Source organism: Labeo rohita, chromosome 19 (assembly GCF_022985175.1).
Source record: "Labeo rohita strain BAU-BD-2019 chromosome 19, IGBB_LRoh.1.0, whole genome shotgun sequence".
Classification (NCBI taxonomy): Eukaryota; Metazoa; Chordata; class Actinopteri; order Cypriniformes; family Cyprinidae; genus Labeo; species Labeo rohita.
In genome coordinates this window covers 14,318,064-14,333,605 of record NC_066887.1, presented here as the reverse complement: position 1 = coordinate 14,333,605, position 15,542 = coordinate 14,318,064, and the positions used below count along the sequence as shown (strand labels likewise).

Here is a 15,542-nt window from a genome sequence, read left to right as displayed (position 1 = left end):
TAACCATAACTTAATATCGGTGTCGATAATCGGTTTTCCCTAATTGTATCATATTAATTGCAATGCTTGAAGAGACCCTAATCTTATTGGACATTTAGCCTGAGCTAGCAACAGTTATCAAGGGGGCGGAGCTTAAATGATCAATTATGTGAAAACTGTATTAACAGAACACAATCCTACATTGAATTTGCATGTGACAGTTATCCGCTTTTTTGACATCATAAAAAATGAATGCTGTATGTTGGCATTTTCTGAATGTATACTCTTATGGGGACCACATTTGCAATTCATTGTCATGAAGGGTGACATTTTAAGTTGGAAATCCCTTTTTAGATGCCAGCCCATCGTGTACAGTAGATAATCTTCAGCTGCCATTGTTAGACGAGCAGTTTTGACATGCCTTCTCCTCTTCTGTCAGAATCTGCCACCAAAACTGTTGTTTACATTCAGCCTTTGACAGTCCATTTCAAAGTGGATTAGGGGATAAGGGCGACCTGAGCGAGTTAATTTCCGTTTGCCCGCCATAGTGAAAGGCCTGGGATGATGAGGATTTTGTGTGAGATTCTGTCTAGAGGGTCATGCTCTCCTCTATTTTGTTGGGGCAGAATGAAATTAGGGCTGGGCAATGTGATACTAGAAATGCATCAGCTGGCAGAGATTTTGCTTTAGAACAATATATCTGTGCTGCATAACAGCTATTTGGCAATGTTTTAGTCTGCTTTTTATCTATCTGTCTATCTGTCTATCATCTATCTATCTATCTATCTATCTATCTATCTATCTACCTATCTACCTATCAAAATTGTGGGTTAAGTCAGAATGAGATGAAACGTAGACGAGATATAAACTCACAATTACAAAAACATATCAGTATTTTTCCCCCTCAGAATTACAATATATAAACAATTATTTCTTGCTATTCTGACTAAACTTGCAATTGCAAGTTTATATCATCCAGTTCTGATGAAAAAAGTCAGAATTGCGAGATGTAAACTGGCAATTGTAAGAAAAAGTCAAATTTGCAATTCGAAATGGCAAGAAATAAGTAAAAATTAAGAGATACAAATTTGCATTTGCAAGAAAAAAGTCAGAATTATGAGTTTATATCCCACTATTCTGACGTTATAACTTGCAGTTGCAAGTTTATATCATTCAGTTCTGTGAGAAAAGTCATAAATGCAAGATGTAAGCTCGCAATTGCAAGAACTATATTGCAAGTTTTTCACAATTTCACAATTCTAAGAACATAGTCTTTTTTTTTTCTCTCAGAATTGGACTTTATAACTCGCAATTGCAAGTTTATATCTCACAATTCTGAAAAAAGTCAGAACTCCAAGAAAAAAGTCGGTACCACTTTGTTTTGATAGTCCACTTTAGACATTCTGCTAACAGTAAGTAACTTTGCAACTGCATGTCAACTAGTCATTAGAGTATTAGTAGACTGTCTGATTAATATCTTCTAACACTCTGCTAAACTTTGCAAGTATATGTCAACTTATTCTGCTAACCCTAATCCTAACCTAACAGTCTGCTCTGAGAGTTAGTAGACATGTAGTTGCAAATAATGAGAATTAGTTGGACTATCAAAATAAAGTGTAACCAAAAAGTCAGTCAGAATTGCAAGCTTATATCCCACTATTCTGATGTTATAACTGTCAATTGCAAGTTTATATCATGCAATTCAGAGAAAAAAAGTCAGTTACGAGGTATAAATTCGCAATTGCGAGAAAGTGAAATTATCGATATTCAAATTTGCATTTATGAGAAAAAAGTCAGAATTACGAGTTTATATCCCACTATTTCAGACTTTATAACTTGCAGTTGTACGTTTATATCATAAGGCTCTGTGAGAAAAGTCATATTTGCAAGATGTAAGCTTGCAATTGCAAGAGCTATATTGCAAGAGATATAATCTCACAATTCTGAGAACATATCAGTCTTTTTTTCTCTGAGAATTGGACTTTGTAACTTGCAATTGCAAGTTTATATCTCACAATATATCTCAAAGAAAAAAAGTCAGAACTGCAAGAAAAAAGTCAGTCAGAATTGCGAGATATAAACTCGCAATTACGAGAAAAAAGTTCAGAATTGCAAGATACACATTTGCATTTGCGAAGGAAAAAAAGTCAGAATTGCAAGATTATATCCCACTATTGTGACTTTATAACTCACAATTGCAAGTTTATATCATGCAAAAAGTCAGAATTGCATGATATAAACTCGCAATTGTGAGAAAATCAAATTTGCGAGATATAAATTTGCATTTATGGAAAAAAATCAGAATTATGAGTTTATATCCCGCTATTCTGACTTTATAACTGACAATTGCAAGTTTATATCATGCAGTTCTGAGAAAAAAGACAGAATTGCGAGATATAAACTCACAATTTGAGAAAAGTCAGAATTGTGAGATACAAATTTGCATTTGCGAGGAAAAAAAAAGTCAGAACTACGAGTTTATATTCTGCTATTCTGACTTTATAACTTGCAATTGCAAGTTTATATCATGCAGTTTTGAAAAAAAAAAAGTCATAATTGCAAGACGTAAGGTCACAGTTGCAAAAAGAAAGTCACAAAATAAACTCGCAATGGTGAGAAAAGTCAGAATTGTGAGCTACAAATTTGCATTTACAAGAAAAAAAGTCAGAATTGTGAGTTTATATCCCACTATTCTGACTTGCAATTGCAAGTTTATATTAGGCAATTTTGAGGAAAAAGTCAGAATTGTGAGATGAAAAATAACATTTACCTTTTTTTTTCATTGTTTAATTTAGTTTTGGAAACGGGCTTCCATACAAAAAAATCGTACAGATTTTAGACTTTTAAACGATAGTATTATTAACCTATATTTTATAAATAACCTTTTGAAATGATAATTATATTATTAAAATAAAAATATAAGTATAAATAGTATTACAAATAAATTATTTTAATTATTTAAATAATTTAATATTTAGTATTCAGAATAGTATTTGGTGTTTAAAGTCACTGAGGTATCAATACATTTAAGTCAATTTCCAGCATAAATAAAGAAATAAATAAATATTCTTTATTGATATATACAGTATTGTTGATGTATTGTCATACCGCTCCACCTCTCCATCTAATATATTTTATATAATATAGCCTTCAGCACGGATGCCAAGAGTTCTTTATGTTTTGCAGTGTAACGTGAATATACTGACAATGTAAATATGAAGAATATAGCAAGAGCCCATAACTGTTATTATATATTTAAGGTGCTCGCAAAAGACTTGTCATATCTATCAGTTCATGGCTTTACAGTACATCATCTTTGTTTGTTAAAGGTTAACAGCCAGCTTTCAAAGCGCTGTATGCGGCAGCAAATAAAGATCCGTAACACCCACGCTCGCACTTTACAGAATGTAATTTGTGAGCTCGAGCTCCAGGATGCACAGATGTAGGTTATTGGCGGTGTATTTTTTACCTAAGCGCATTAGGCTTTATGCAGCGATGATAGGCTCAAACGGGCATCGATATGCATCCATGATAATGTTTGTCCTCCAATGAAACCGCATTCAGATTTTATATCACCTCCGAGCCCTGTAGCCAGTCTCAGAGCCTCTATATTTTACCCTCGTAAAGGAAACGTGTCAAAGCAGCAAAGCTTAATCTCGACCAGAAACCGCGAGCGTGATTTACATCGTATCAGTTCTCAAAGCAACTTTTTATAATTTAATCATTGTCACCGGAGCAATTCACCAGACCGTGAACCTGAATGTAATTATAAGAATAACTTATCTCAGGTTTTGACACGTAAAGCCGGACAGTACGCAGCGTGCATGAGAAATTATTGCTTTGATTAACGTCCATCCTAATCAGCGCACAGACCCGTGGGCTTAAATGTTAGTCAATTAAGCTGCTAAACGACTGACTAAAAGGCCAATTAAACAGGCCGAAAATAGAAACAAAACTGTTTACTATGGGTCATGTTATTTACAGGGCTTTAGCTCACCGTATCTGTCGATATTCTGATAAGCGGAGGTGAGCGGCGAGGTTAGAAATTCTCAACAATTCTTCCGTTGTGATAATCTCAACTCAATCAAGTATTCACACCAGCGGGGCTCTAAAACAGCAGCGTGTTTATTTAGCAAGACAAGTAATAGAAAATCCATATTTCATATCCGAAACGTAAGTGTCATAAATATTTGATAATAACAATCCCTTCCTGTCTGATGCCGGGTTCGGGTGATGGCGTACGCGGCCTCTCATCCATGTCATCCACGTCATGCGGAAGAAATGAGACAAAATAATAGAATTGTGTCAGATGAGGGTTTATCCTTTTATGCTGTGATTTGTATTTGGATGCTTGCTTTGTATTCCGACAGCTACAGAGAGGCTTCTGAGATTTGAAGGAAGCGCCCAAGACGGCCCACTGCATAAAGCTTGATAATTCAAGGTAAAAGTGAGGAAAATGTCACAGCGGGCCTCAGAGGAATATCAATGACTGAGAGATGCTGGAGACTGAGGGCTTGAGAGCCAGGCTGTATAGCCGTGTGAACAACAGTGATCAATCCTCTCAGTGTCATGACAGACTGGCCCGGGGTGCTTTGTGTTATCATCGACTTACATTCGGTCTTTACCAAAGGCATGTACATGCATGCTTGCACAAAGACTGTATTGGGCCTTGGGTGATCAATAGGCCGCACACTTTCCGTTGCATCCGAAGTTCAAGCGTCATATTGAATGAAGCTATAGATCTGTCACTTTGGTTTTTTGTTGAAGGTTCCTTTCAAGTATTCCTTGGGTAGTTGAGTATAATAGGTTGCTTTGATGGTTAAGGGTTTTGGAGAGTTGCCGTCTCAAACAGCTAATCGTAGCGTTTTACGCTACGGCTGCTATTGCTGATGTACGGATGTGGAAAGTCAAAAGAATGTGCTTTAGTTTCCTGGAGTCCTTATTTAATAATGAGCTGAACTACCTCTTGTCTGTCTTCCTCACAGTTACCTGTCCTATGAACGAGGTGTTGACAGCCTCCACGGGAATAATCCTGAGTCAGTCACCGGGCAGCAGCCTGCCGCACTTTGAGTCCTGCTCCTGGGTGGTGAAGGTGGATTCGGGTTACAACATCACTTTCACTATTGAACACTTCCAGACCAGCAGACAGTTTGACGAGCTGGAGATCTTTGATGGTGAGTGGATTTATCCTTAGGAACATTTTCTCTGGTTCATGCGATACTACTATATTACTACTGCTATTACCACTACTAATATAATAGTATAATATTTAAGGATGCGCGATATTATCGGGCCGTTAACGTAATTGGCCGATAATGGCTATAAATGTAAATATCGCCATTGGCCCGAAGAGGAATAACTTGCATGTGCTAGTGATTAGCTCACATCAGCAGTGTAGTTTATAGGTTAATTATAGTTATTTTCACAGCTTCAATGTACTGTCATTATAAAAGAACTTAATTATTGTTTATATAATTCTAACAAATAAGTTCTTGTTAAAAACTAACAATAAAAATAATCAGCTTATAATTAGCTTATAATTTTCACACACGAGAGAGCTGGTGTTGTTTCCAAACAAAAGGAAATATATCAGCACCGGATATTGACCAAAATTATTTAAAAATATCAGAAAAAAAAATCCCAATATCATGCATTCCTAATAATAGTATGCAAAAAACTAAAAAAAAAAAAAAAAAAATGAAGAAGGCTGGTGTATGTTTTTTTTGTTTGTTTTGTTTTCGAAAGAAGTCTCTTATGCTCACCAAGGCTGTGAATGTATTTGATAAACAAAAAACAGTAAGTAAGTAAGTAAATAAATAAATAAATAAAAATAGAACAGTAAAATGTTTTACTGTAATTTAAAATGCAGTTTACTCCTGTGATTGAAAAGCTGAGTTTTCAGCAGCCATTACATTTCTTAATGTTATCAATGTTAAAATATTTTTTTTTCTTTCTTTCTTTTTAATAGTGTGTTATATTTTTGTGAAAATTTTGATGCATTTTTACATCAGGATGCATTGATGACTAGGGGAAAAAAAGCATTTATGTAAAATAGAAATATTTTCTAACATTATAAATGTCTTTACTTTCACTGTAGATCAGTTTATGTATCCTTGCTGAATAAAAGATTGAATCAAAAGTATTGATTTCTCAAAAAAAAAAAAAAAATTTACTAATCCTAAACATCTGAAAGGTAGTGTTTATATAAGTATACACATATAATTATTTAATATCTAATTTGTGCTGTCAATCGCTTAACAAAATAGCTAATTAACGTCACATTTTTTTTCTGAAATGAATCACGATTAATCCACGATTAATATTTTTTAAATATACTTTTATATTGCAATAATTTCACATTAAATTTTCAAATGAATGTAGAAACAATATAAAGACAGTATATTTTTAATATTTGTTATTTTTTTATTTATTTTTTTTATGACTGAAGGTATCACCGATACCAATATATTACTGACGTCTTTAGAAAATTGTTTTTTTTTTCCCTAATTTTTAACCATGGACTATGGCCATTCAATATTATAGTATAATTGATAGCTATCAATTTTAACATTTATTAGACTTTAAAAAATAACAACTTCTGATGTAAGTGAACTTAAAACAATCTTCACATAAACCCATTATTTACCTGTGCCCTTCATCAGTAGGAAATATACAGAAATTGAATAAAGTGATCAAACACTAAATACTAAATAAAATATAGATGAATCCTTAAAGCTACAAAAGTTATTGATTTTCTCCTTTTATTGTGTTTTTTAAATAACAGACATCACAACAGCTGGGTTATTAGCTTATTTGGCTGCTGTTACTTTAAGAGTTGCCGCTGCTGAACATAATGCTTGTAGTTTCATTCACGCTTTAATCTGAAATGATACAGGCTACAGCGTGTACTGCGTGCAATTGAAGCGTGTGTGCTACAAGCACAGTATAATCGGTGACAGGACAGGTAAATTTGTTTTTACTGACATATGGCCTGACAACATGAAGTTGGAGAGAATGTCTCAAAGTCTCTAGATTGATGTGGTCATAAAGACGTTTTGCGTCTAAATAAATGCAGTTCTTGTCAAGAAAAAAGAGAGACAGAAGCTAAAGTAGCAATTGTGAGTGGGGTGGGCAACCCTAGCCTCACCCCTGCATTAACTAAATATTTTTAACGCTGTTGAACTGGAAAAATGAATCACCTGTTTTTTTGACAGCACTATATTTATTATTACTTATTGCAAATATCATTGACAATAATAATAATACAGTTTTATAACTAAATTACTAAATAAGTGTAATTATAAGTACAGTTTATTTATTTTTACTGTTAATTTAATAGAATGTAATGATAAGATTAAATTAGTGTAGAAACATCATAGCCAAACTAGTTCTGACATGGTTTTTGGTCACAGAAAGCTGTTTTTTTCTCTCTTTCCAATACAATTACTGCCATACACCTCACAGGCAACCTCGCTGTGTTGAGCAAGATAGACAGTTGAAGAGAGGCCAAAAGGGATGACCTTCGCTTTTACACAGTGAAAACCTTTTGTAAAAGGCAAAGGAAATTGCTTTAGCCAACAGAGGTCTGTTCAGGGCCAGTCTTAGGTCAGTGGCTTTGCTAGGGGTCAAAGTGATCCCATTTAGACTGAGATTAGGAAGTGGATTACAGGTCAGAAGGGTCATCCTAAACGCACGGAGGCTCATCACATTTTAGCCATCATTAAAGTGGACCACAGCTGAGTCATGCAACATTCTGGAAAAAAAATAAAAAATCATAAAATAAAATGCAAATGAAAAAAGATTACAGTAACCAGTAGTAGCATTTAATAAACAATGAAAATTATGCAGTTAATAGTGAATATGTCCTAATCTAATCTAAAGTGTTACCAATGAAGGTATTAATTTATTAAAAAAAAGTTTTAGATTCTACCCCAAAATATTATTTATTCTCATAGTACCTGAAATAATTTCATTTAAATCTAAGCATAGGCATGAACAAAAAACAAGACTTATGCACTCTCAGAACACAGGTACATTTTTGTACTTTTTTTTTTTTCCCCTGACAGTGCAGTACTGTATATGACAGCCGAGGCTCAGAGAATCCCGTCGTGCTACATGCTTTTTTTTTTTAGGCTGATAAAGCGCCCGTGCCGGTGTGTATTTGCGTGTCATCTGGGAGCTGTGTGAGCCACTCCTGAGGGGAGCTGGCATGCTCAATGCTGATTATGCTTTCAACTCCCATTGCGCTACGAAGCAGACTTTGCTTTTCACAACATGCCAAAGCCAGCTAGATCACACCAGATCCCTTTTACCTCCCCGCAGCTTGGCCCAGAGACTAACATGACGTCTGGAATGGCCTTTAATACACGCACACACACCTCTCTGGACTGAATCAGAGTTCAGCTGATCTGAAAGTACCGCCAGTGAAGTTTATAAACAGAGCCCTGTCACTCAGCATTAACCATGAGAGGTGGAGAGGCTGTGTTGTGACAGAAACACATCAGAAACACACCAGTGGTATCACTGCTGGTGGTAAACATGTCAATTTGAAGTTTGTAAGATATGTAGCTACTGATAGTGACAGGAAGAGATGCGAGAGATGAAGATTTTTTTCTTCCGTGATGAAGTGTGAAATACAAAATAAAAACTAAAATAAAATATAAAAAAAAAAACTTTCTTATTTTTGTGTTATTTATTTATTTATTTATTTCCATTCTTTTCTTTTTTTTTTTTTTTCTTTTTTTGCAGGGGATCTAACGCTCGTATATACTCTTTAAATTGTAAATGTTAAAAACACATTCCAAACACATATGTGACCCTGGACAACAAAACCAGTCATAAGTAGCACGGGTAAATTTGTAGCAATAGCTACAATACATTGTATGGGTCAATTTTTCAATCGAAGTAAAGATCATGATTTTGATTAGTAATATGCATTGCTAAGAACTTCATTTGGACAACTCTGAAACCGATTTTCTCAATATTTTGCACCCTCAGATTCCAGATTTTCAAATTGTTGTATCAAATATTGCCAAATATTGTCCTATCCTAACAAACCATACATCAATGGAAAGCTTATTTATTCAGCTTTCAGAAAGTTCAGGGTCATATATATGATTTAATACTTTTGGACCAGTGATGCATCATATACACGGTAACTTTATGCTTTGCTTTATCCTGCAGGTCCATCAAGACAGAGTCCACTGCTCATTTCTCTGAGTGGGAATTATTCATCTCCCTTTAGTATTACAAGTACTGCAAACAAGGTTTACCTGCACTGGTCTTTCGATCACACCTCCAGCCACAAGGGATTTCGAATCCGCTACTCGGGTGAGCATTCAAGCACATCATTAAAACATACAGATTGTATTTTGATTTCCCCAAGCAATTGTCTCCTGTGAATTAGGAGCTCTCTCAAAACACAATGAAGGAATGGATTTATCAAATTAAACTATTAAATCAATTTATTGGTTTTTGATTCAATATCTCTTAAAATTAGAAATACATTTTTAAATTGACAAAATAAAATAAAAATAAATGCTAAAAAAGGTTAGTCAAGCAATGTAATAATATATAAATAGCTAATTTTTATGTTTTTTTTTTTTTTTTTTTTCAAAAAAATGAATTTATTTTTTTAAATACTGTGATTTATTTGTTTATTTTGTTACATTTTTAGTTTAATACTTACCAGTGGTTTGCGGCAGTATTCTGAAATGATATATATATAAATTCTTGTTCCGGTCACATTATCTTGATTAAACTATCAGAACTATTATCAGAAAAAGAAAGAAATAACTTTCTATTTTTTATTTTGGCATTAACAATGTAATCAATATAAAGCCAAATATGAGACTCATCAAGTTTGTGTTTTTAAGCTTTTTACATTTATTCCAAAATAACAACTCAAGGCAGTAACTGTTTAAACAATATATTATATTTGTGAACTTATGTTCAGCTGTTCTTTTTAATAGTCAACTTTTAACTATTTGTGAATTTTTTTGAATCATCAAAGCTCTGAAAATATTGGTCACAGCCACTGAGATTTAATTAAAATTTCTCCAAACTGATTACTCACTAAATATTCCCACAGATGATGTTTTCAGGCCATTTCAAGTTATTTTGGCATAACAAATTGGTTATAAGCTTGTGAATTGTTTACTTTTTAAAATTAGTCATCCCATTAACGTCATTATATTGTTTATACAGACTGATTTGTGAATGCGGAACGAACATGAACGCAAGATCCAGGATTTTTTGCATGAACCAATCACAGCCAATCATAACCAGTCATATCTAGTCATATTGTGATGGAGGCATTGCCTCCTCTCATGTGACTTTTCCCCATTCATTCTCAATTACCCCCCAACAAACTCACTTAGGAGATCTTAAAAATCAATGGGCTCAGGGGAGGCGAGAGAGACGCGGACTCCTGCTGTAACTTTCCCTGCTGGTGTCGCTGTTGGACGATGTTTCTTTAAAAACAACTGATTTATACACGTATTAATATTATTTTTTGCAATACTGGCATCGTTTTGTTTTTGTACTACCCAATATTTTGAGGAGACACTGCCTCCCTTGCTTCCTCAGAGGAAACACCCCTTATAAATACATACATATACAAGCTTCGAGGTTGTCGTTTGAATTTAAACAAGACTACTTCAATACCTGCAAGCAAAAACATACATAAACTGTCACTAGTGTAGTTTGAATCATGACCAAATGACTCTAATGAGCTGATTCTTTTAATGAATCAGTCAGAAAGACCCACAACCCATGAGTTACCGGTTTGGCTTACAAATGACTACATCTGACAAATCAAATGACTTCTCGACTGCCTGAATGTTTACGACAACTTACAGTTAAAGATACGCATTCACAAAACGACCAATTATGACTCCCCGCTGCAAAAACAGAATTACGCAGGAAACGCTGCCACAAGCTATCAAGACCTGATTGCGCCGTTTCATGAGCAATGGCGTAATTCTAAATGAGTTATTACCCCGTAAATATTTAAAAAGTTTCCGTATGCTCCTAATCATTAGCGTTTCAGAAGAATGACTAATCACCTCTTTGTCTGGCTCATCAGGGTCCTTTCTCTCGGCATCAGCTTGTTTTGCTTTTTCCGCTCCCTCCTCGCATGATGGATTTTTGATATAGGGCTCTGTGACAGTCTGGGTTAGCGGCGGCAGCACACCTAGGTTTTCCTCCTCAATATGGTTTCCCTTCTGTAGCGATACCTTGGTGGGACAAAAACAGATGGTGGGACAGATTCAAAGCTTCGTACCGTTTTCTTTCTCAATCCATCTTTTATCTCCACAGGCTGTTACTTCATCAACTGTAGCGGGTCCTTTCACTCCTCCTCCCTCTCGTTTTTTTCTCTCTTCTTGACCTTTTCTTTTTACCATCACCTGTGTGAGCTTTGCTAAATGATTGGCTTTGAGAAGTTTGAAGGCATTTCTTTGCAAAAAGAAGATACGGGGCAGTTTAAATGTTGAAGATTGACAGCATTAACTTTGTAATTTAGAAAAAAGGGCCATAAGAGTTTGTTTGTGTCATGACTTTATTAAATGCAAAGCTCAGGCTCTTGGTTCATGGTCATAGTCTGGTTGACGCAGGCTTCACAATGTAGTTGAGCGGGAAGGCTACATTTTCTACTAAGCCTTCTCTTACAGCTAGGCCTCTGTGGCCAGCAATCAATAGCAGTCTTTTAGCCATTTAGAGGGCAGCACCTGCTCTATCACATGAGAGGTATGACATACAAAACAAAACTGCTCTAAAACCACACTCTAAGCCATTTAAACCATTAGTGCAGGTTTTATTCAAAGTTTTACTACGGGTATATGATGTGTAAACTTTCAGATTTATCCATTATCTATAAACTCAGGGCTAATGGACGAGAGGCTGGAAACATTTTATGTCTCAGTGGTTTGATTATTAGAAAGTTTTGTGCCTTGTAAAACTAGAGGGTGGTCCTTCCATTACTTTTGTCTTTATTTATTTATTTTTCTTTGTGCTACAGTAGGTTAGCTTTTACTTTTTGTGCTTATGTTTAGTTTATGTTATAGCCATGTACCATAATTTGAGGCATTTATATATTTAATCCAATTTCTTAGAACAGATAGAAGTAAATTTTTGATTAGACAAATGCAGGTAGTATGATATTTGTCATCTTTTAGAAATAGCCTAAACTAGCATATAAATGAGCTTGAATATGCAACACAGTAACAGACTGAAAACAACAACTTACCAAAAAAACCTTTATGGTTTGGTAACATGGGGCACATTGTTTTCTAGCTGTCCTTTTTTAATTGTTGATCCATGTACATTTCAGATGGACATCTTTGACTACTGCCTAGTCTCGTGCTATCAGCACAGTGTTTTTAATATGACTTTAATGTAGCTATAGTTAACAGCTGTTCAGCTTTGAAAAGCACGTCTCAAGACCCCTCTGCTCTGTTCCATTTTATTGCCTCCTATTGCCATCTAGCTGTTTTCAGTGCCAGAATGTGTCCTATGTGAGTGGTCGCTCATTCTCCTAAAGGAAATTATCATTGCCTAGACATTGTGTTGGCCTGAAATTAGACTTGTTTTAATGGAATTTAAATGGAAGTTCAGTAAGAGCTTGTTCAACTAATCCAGCACATGGGCATATACATAAGCAGCTGCTTAAACTGCAGAAAATCATTTTCTTAATCAGTATGTTTCTTATCCTTTATATAAAGTGTATCTTGAAAATACGCTGCCTTGCGAAGGTATTCATACCCCTTCATTTCTTTCTTTCTTGTTGCTGCCTTAGGTTAAATACTCCCCCCACCAGCCACCACACACATCATTCTTTCAAATGTATTAAAAATCAAAAACTTTTTTATTCCATTGCATAAGTATTCATACCCTTATCTGGGACACTTGAAATTTAGCTTGGGAGCATTCATATTGCTTGTAGATGTTACTACACTTCAAGTGGAGTTAAACTGTGGCAAATTCATTCGAATGAGTGTGGTTTGGAAAGGCACACAAGTCTAAAAGGTCTAACAGCTGAAAATGCATATCAGAGCAAAAACCAAGCTTACAAAAGGTTATGAAAAAAAACTGCCTGTAGAGCTAAGAATCAGGATTGCATCAAGCCACTCTTCTGGGGAAGAGTTCAGGAAAATTTCTGCTGCATTTAAAGGTTCACAGAAGCATGTAGTCTCCGTTACCCTTAATGGAAAGAGTTTTTTAAAAAACAGGACTCTTCCTAGAACTAGCCTCCTGGCCAAACTGAGCAGTTCATGGAGAAGTACCTTGGTTAAAGTGGTGCTCTAGTGAAGCTCCATGATCATATGTGATGATAAGAGAGGCCTACAGGAGAACAAACAACACTGCAATGCTCCACCGATCTGGGCTTTTTGGCGGTATGGCAAGACTCAATCCTCAACTCCTCATTGAAGACATATGAAAACACATTCAGAATTTGCAAAAAAGCATCTAAAAGACCCTCAGACTATGAGAAACAGGATTCTATGGTCTGATGAACCTCAATTCCAAGCATCATGTTTGAAGGAAACCAGGCACTGTTCATCACCTTAAGAGTACCATCTCAACAGTAAAGTGTGGTGTTAGCAGCCTCATGCTTTCAGGCGGTTTTTCAGCAGCAGGGACTGACGGACTCAATGGGAAAAGCTCAGTGCACCGAAATATTAAGATTTGATTTCTGGGCAGAAGGTTCACACACAGCAAGAGTGGTCTATAGACAACTCTGTGAATGTCTTTGAGTGGCCCAGACAGAGCCTGGGCTTGAACCCAATCAAATATTTCTGGAGAAATCTGAAAATGTGCATCTGCCCCTAACCAAGCTGACAGAGCTTGAGGAGTGAAGAGGAGAGATAATCGTCAAATGCTGATGAGCAAAGCTTGTCACATCATCCCAAAAAGAGGCTGTAAAGGTGCTTTAGCTAAGTACTGAGTTAAGGGTATGAATACTTATGCAATATACTTATTTTAGTATTTTTATTCTAATACATTTACAAAGTTGTGACAATTCTGTCTTTGCTTTGTCATTATGGTATATGGAATGTAGATTGACGTGGGGAAAAAAGTCATTTAAAGCAGTTTAACAAGGCAGCAACGTAAAAAGTAAAATAGAAAAACAAAGGGGTATGAATACTTTTGTAAAGCACTGAATATCAAACTAATTTCCTGTGCAGTTTGCCTTTTCAGTGTAATTTTTCTTCTTTTTTTGGTTTAAGGATAACAAAAAATACAGGTTAAGAAAACGATTTTTAGCAGTCTGCTTTACTCCCATGACATCTTTTCCAGAAAACCTCCACTAATCTTACACTAATTAACTTGCATTAATTAAACAGTCCAGGGGGCAACTTCCTCGAGCCCCTGCATTACGGGCAGCAAGCCAAACCTGTTTACCTCTATCACTGAAGAATTATATGAACATGTGAACCTGTGAAACAGATAGGCCTGTAATGCGGTCATAGCGATTAATAACGCGACAAATTGCATTCCTGCCCCATTTCCTCCTAATTTCCTTCATACCTCCTTTTATATTATGCTGGTATCATTACCGTCATTCTTTTTCTTGTTTGGTCTGCAAGGAGAATAGCCTGCAAAGATCTGATCTCAGACGCCTCATGTGCCACAGGAGAGAATGTGGCCTGGATTGCATATGCCAAACAGCATAACTTTGTATAATGACTCTCGTTTACAGTTCAGACTAACAAACTGCACACAAAACGGTACTTTTTTGGTGTGTGTGACATATCCATCATTTATGACCTTCCTCAAGTTCCTACAGTTCAATACAGTGCATCTTTTTAATCAGTCCTCGGCTCCTGGGCTGCATTAATATCCGCTACTTCCAGGACGAAGAATCGAAAAGCAATAAGCAGCAGATTTCACAGACTGATGTGTTTTTGACTTCTGGCTGTGTTTACATTTGTATGTGCTACAGCGGCATACTGCAGTACCCCTGACCCTCCCGTGAACGGCTCTGTACATAGCCAAACAGGCACGAAGCTTGGCAGCACCTTGCGCTTCAGCTGCGACCGGGGCTTCAACCTGATTGGTCAGACCACCGCCACCTGCACCCGCACCCCTCAGGGCATCTACCAATGGAACGCTCCAGTGCCGCTTTGCCAAGGTGAGTGTAAAAATCTTTCTTGAAATACCTTGGACAAAGTCTGGAGGCGATTATCCGCCTCTCTCTCTGCAAAAGGCCGGCGCCGGCGTGGCTAATTCCGTATTCAATCAATGTTTAGGGCTTGGCTGCATCTGTCAAATTGCTCATCACAATAAATGGTTTAGCCAGGAGCCATAGCTGCGAGACTATTGCTAATGTGCTGTCCGACGGGAGAGTCTCCTCAGAAAGAGGCAGTTATCATCCACTAAAGCAGGGGCCTCTACGGGGTCTACCATTTTGCAGTCTCAGAAGTGCTGCGTTTTATCACCGCTTCCTGGCTAACAAAGGTCTCACCTGTGAGAGAGTTGAATTTCTATTTGACAGGGACGATATGAGATGCCTTAGGCTGAGAGCCTTTTCGCATTTGAAAGTGGGACTTAGTTGACTCATG

At 36.2% G+C, this 15,542-nt stretch overlaps 1 protein-coding gene across 1 annotated transcript in view; it reads left to right on the top strand.

Annotated features, from left to right (window-relative positions):
* csmd2 (CUB and Sushi multiple domains 2) overlaps window positions 1–15,542 on the top strand; it is a 385,015-nt gene that overhangs the window by 334,043 nt on the left and 35,430 nt on the right. Inside the window, exons 47-49 of the mRNA XM_051136347.1 lie at window positions 4,965–5,153; window positions 9,163–9,309; window positions 14,924–15,112. Of these exons, the coding sequence (XP_050992304.1) occupies window positions 4,965–5,153; window positions 9,163–9,309; window positions 14,924–15,112 (525 nt within the window). The remainder of the gene's footprint in view (window positions 1–4,964; window positions 5,154–9,162; window positions 9,310–14,923; window positions 15,113–15,542) is intronic.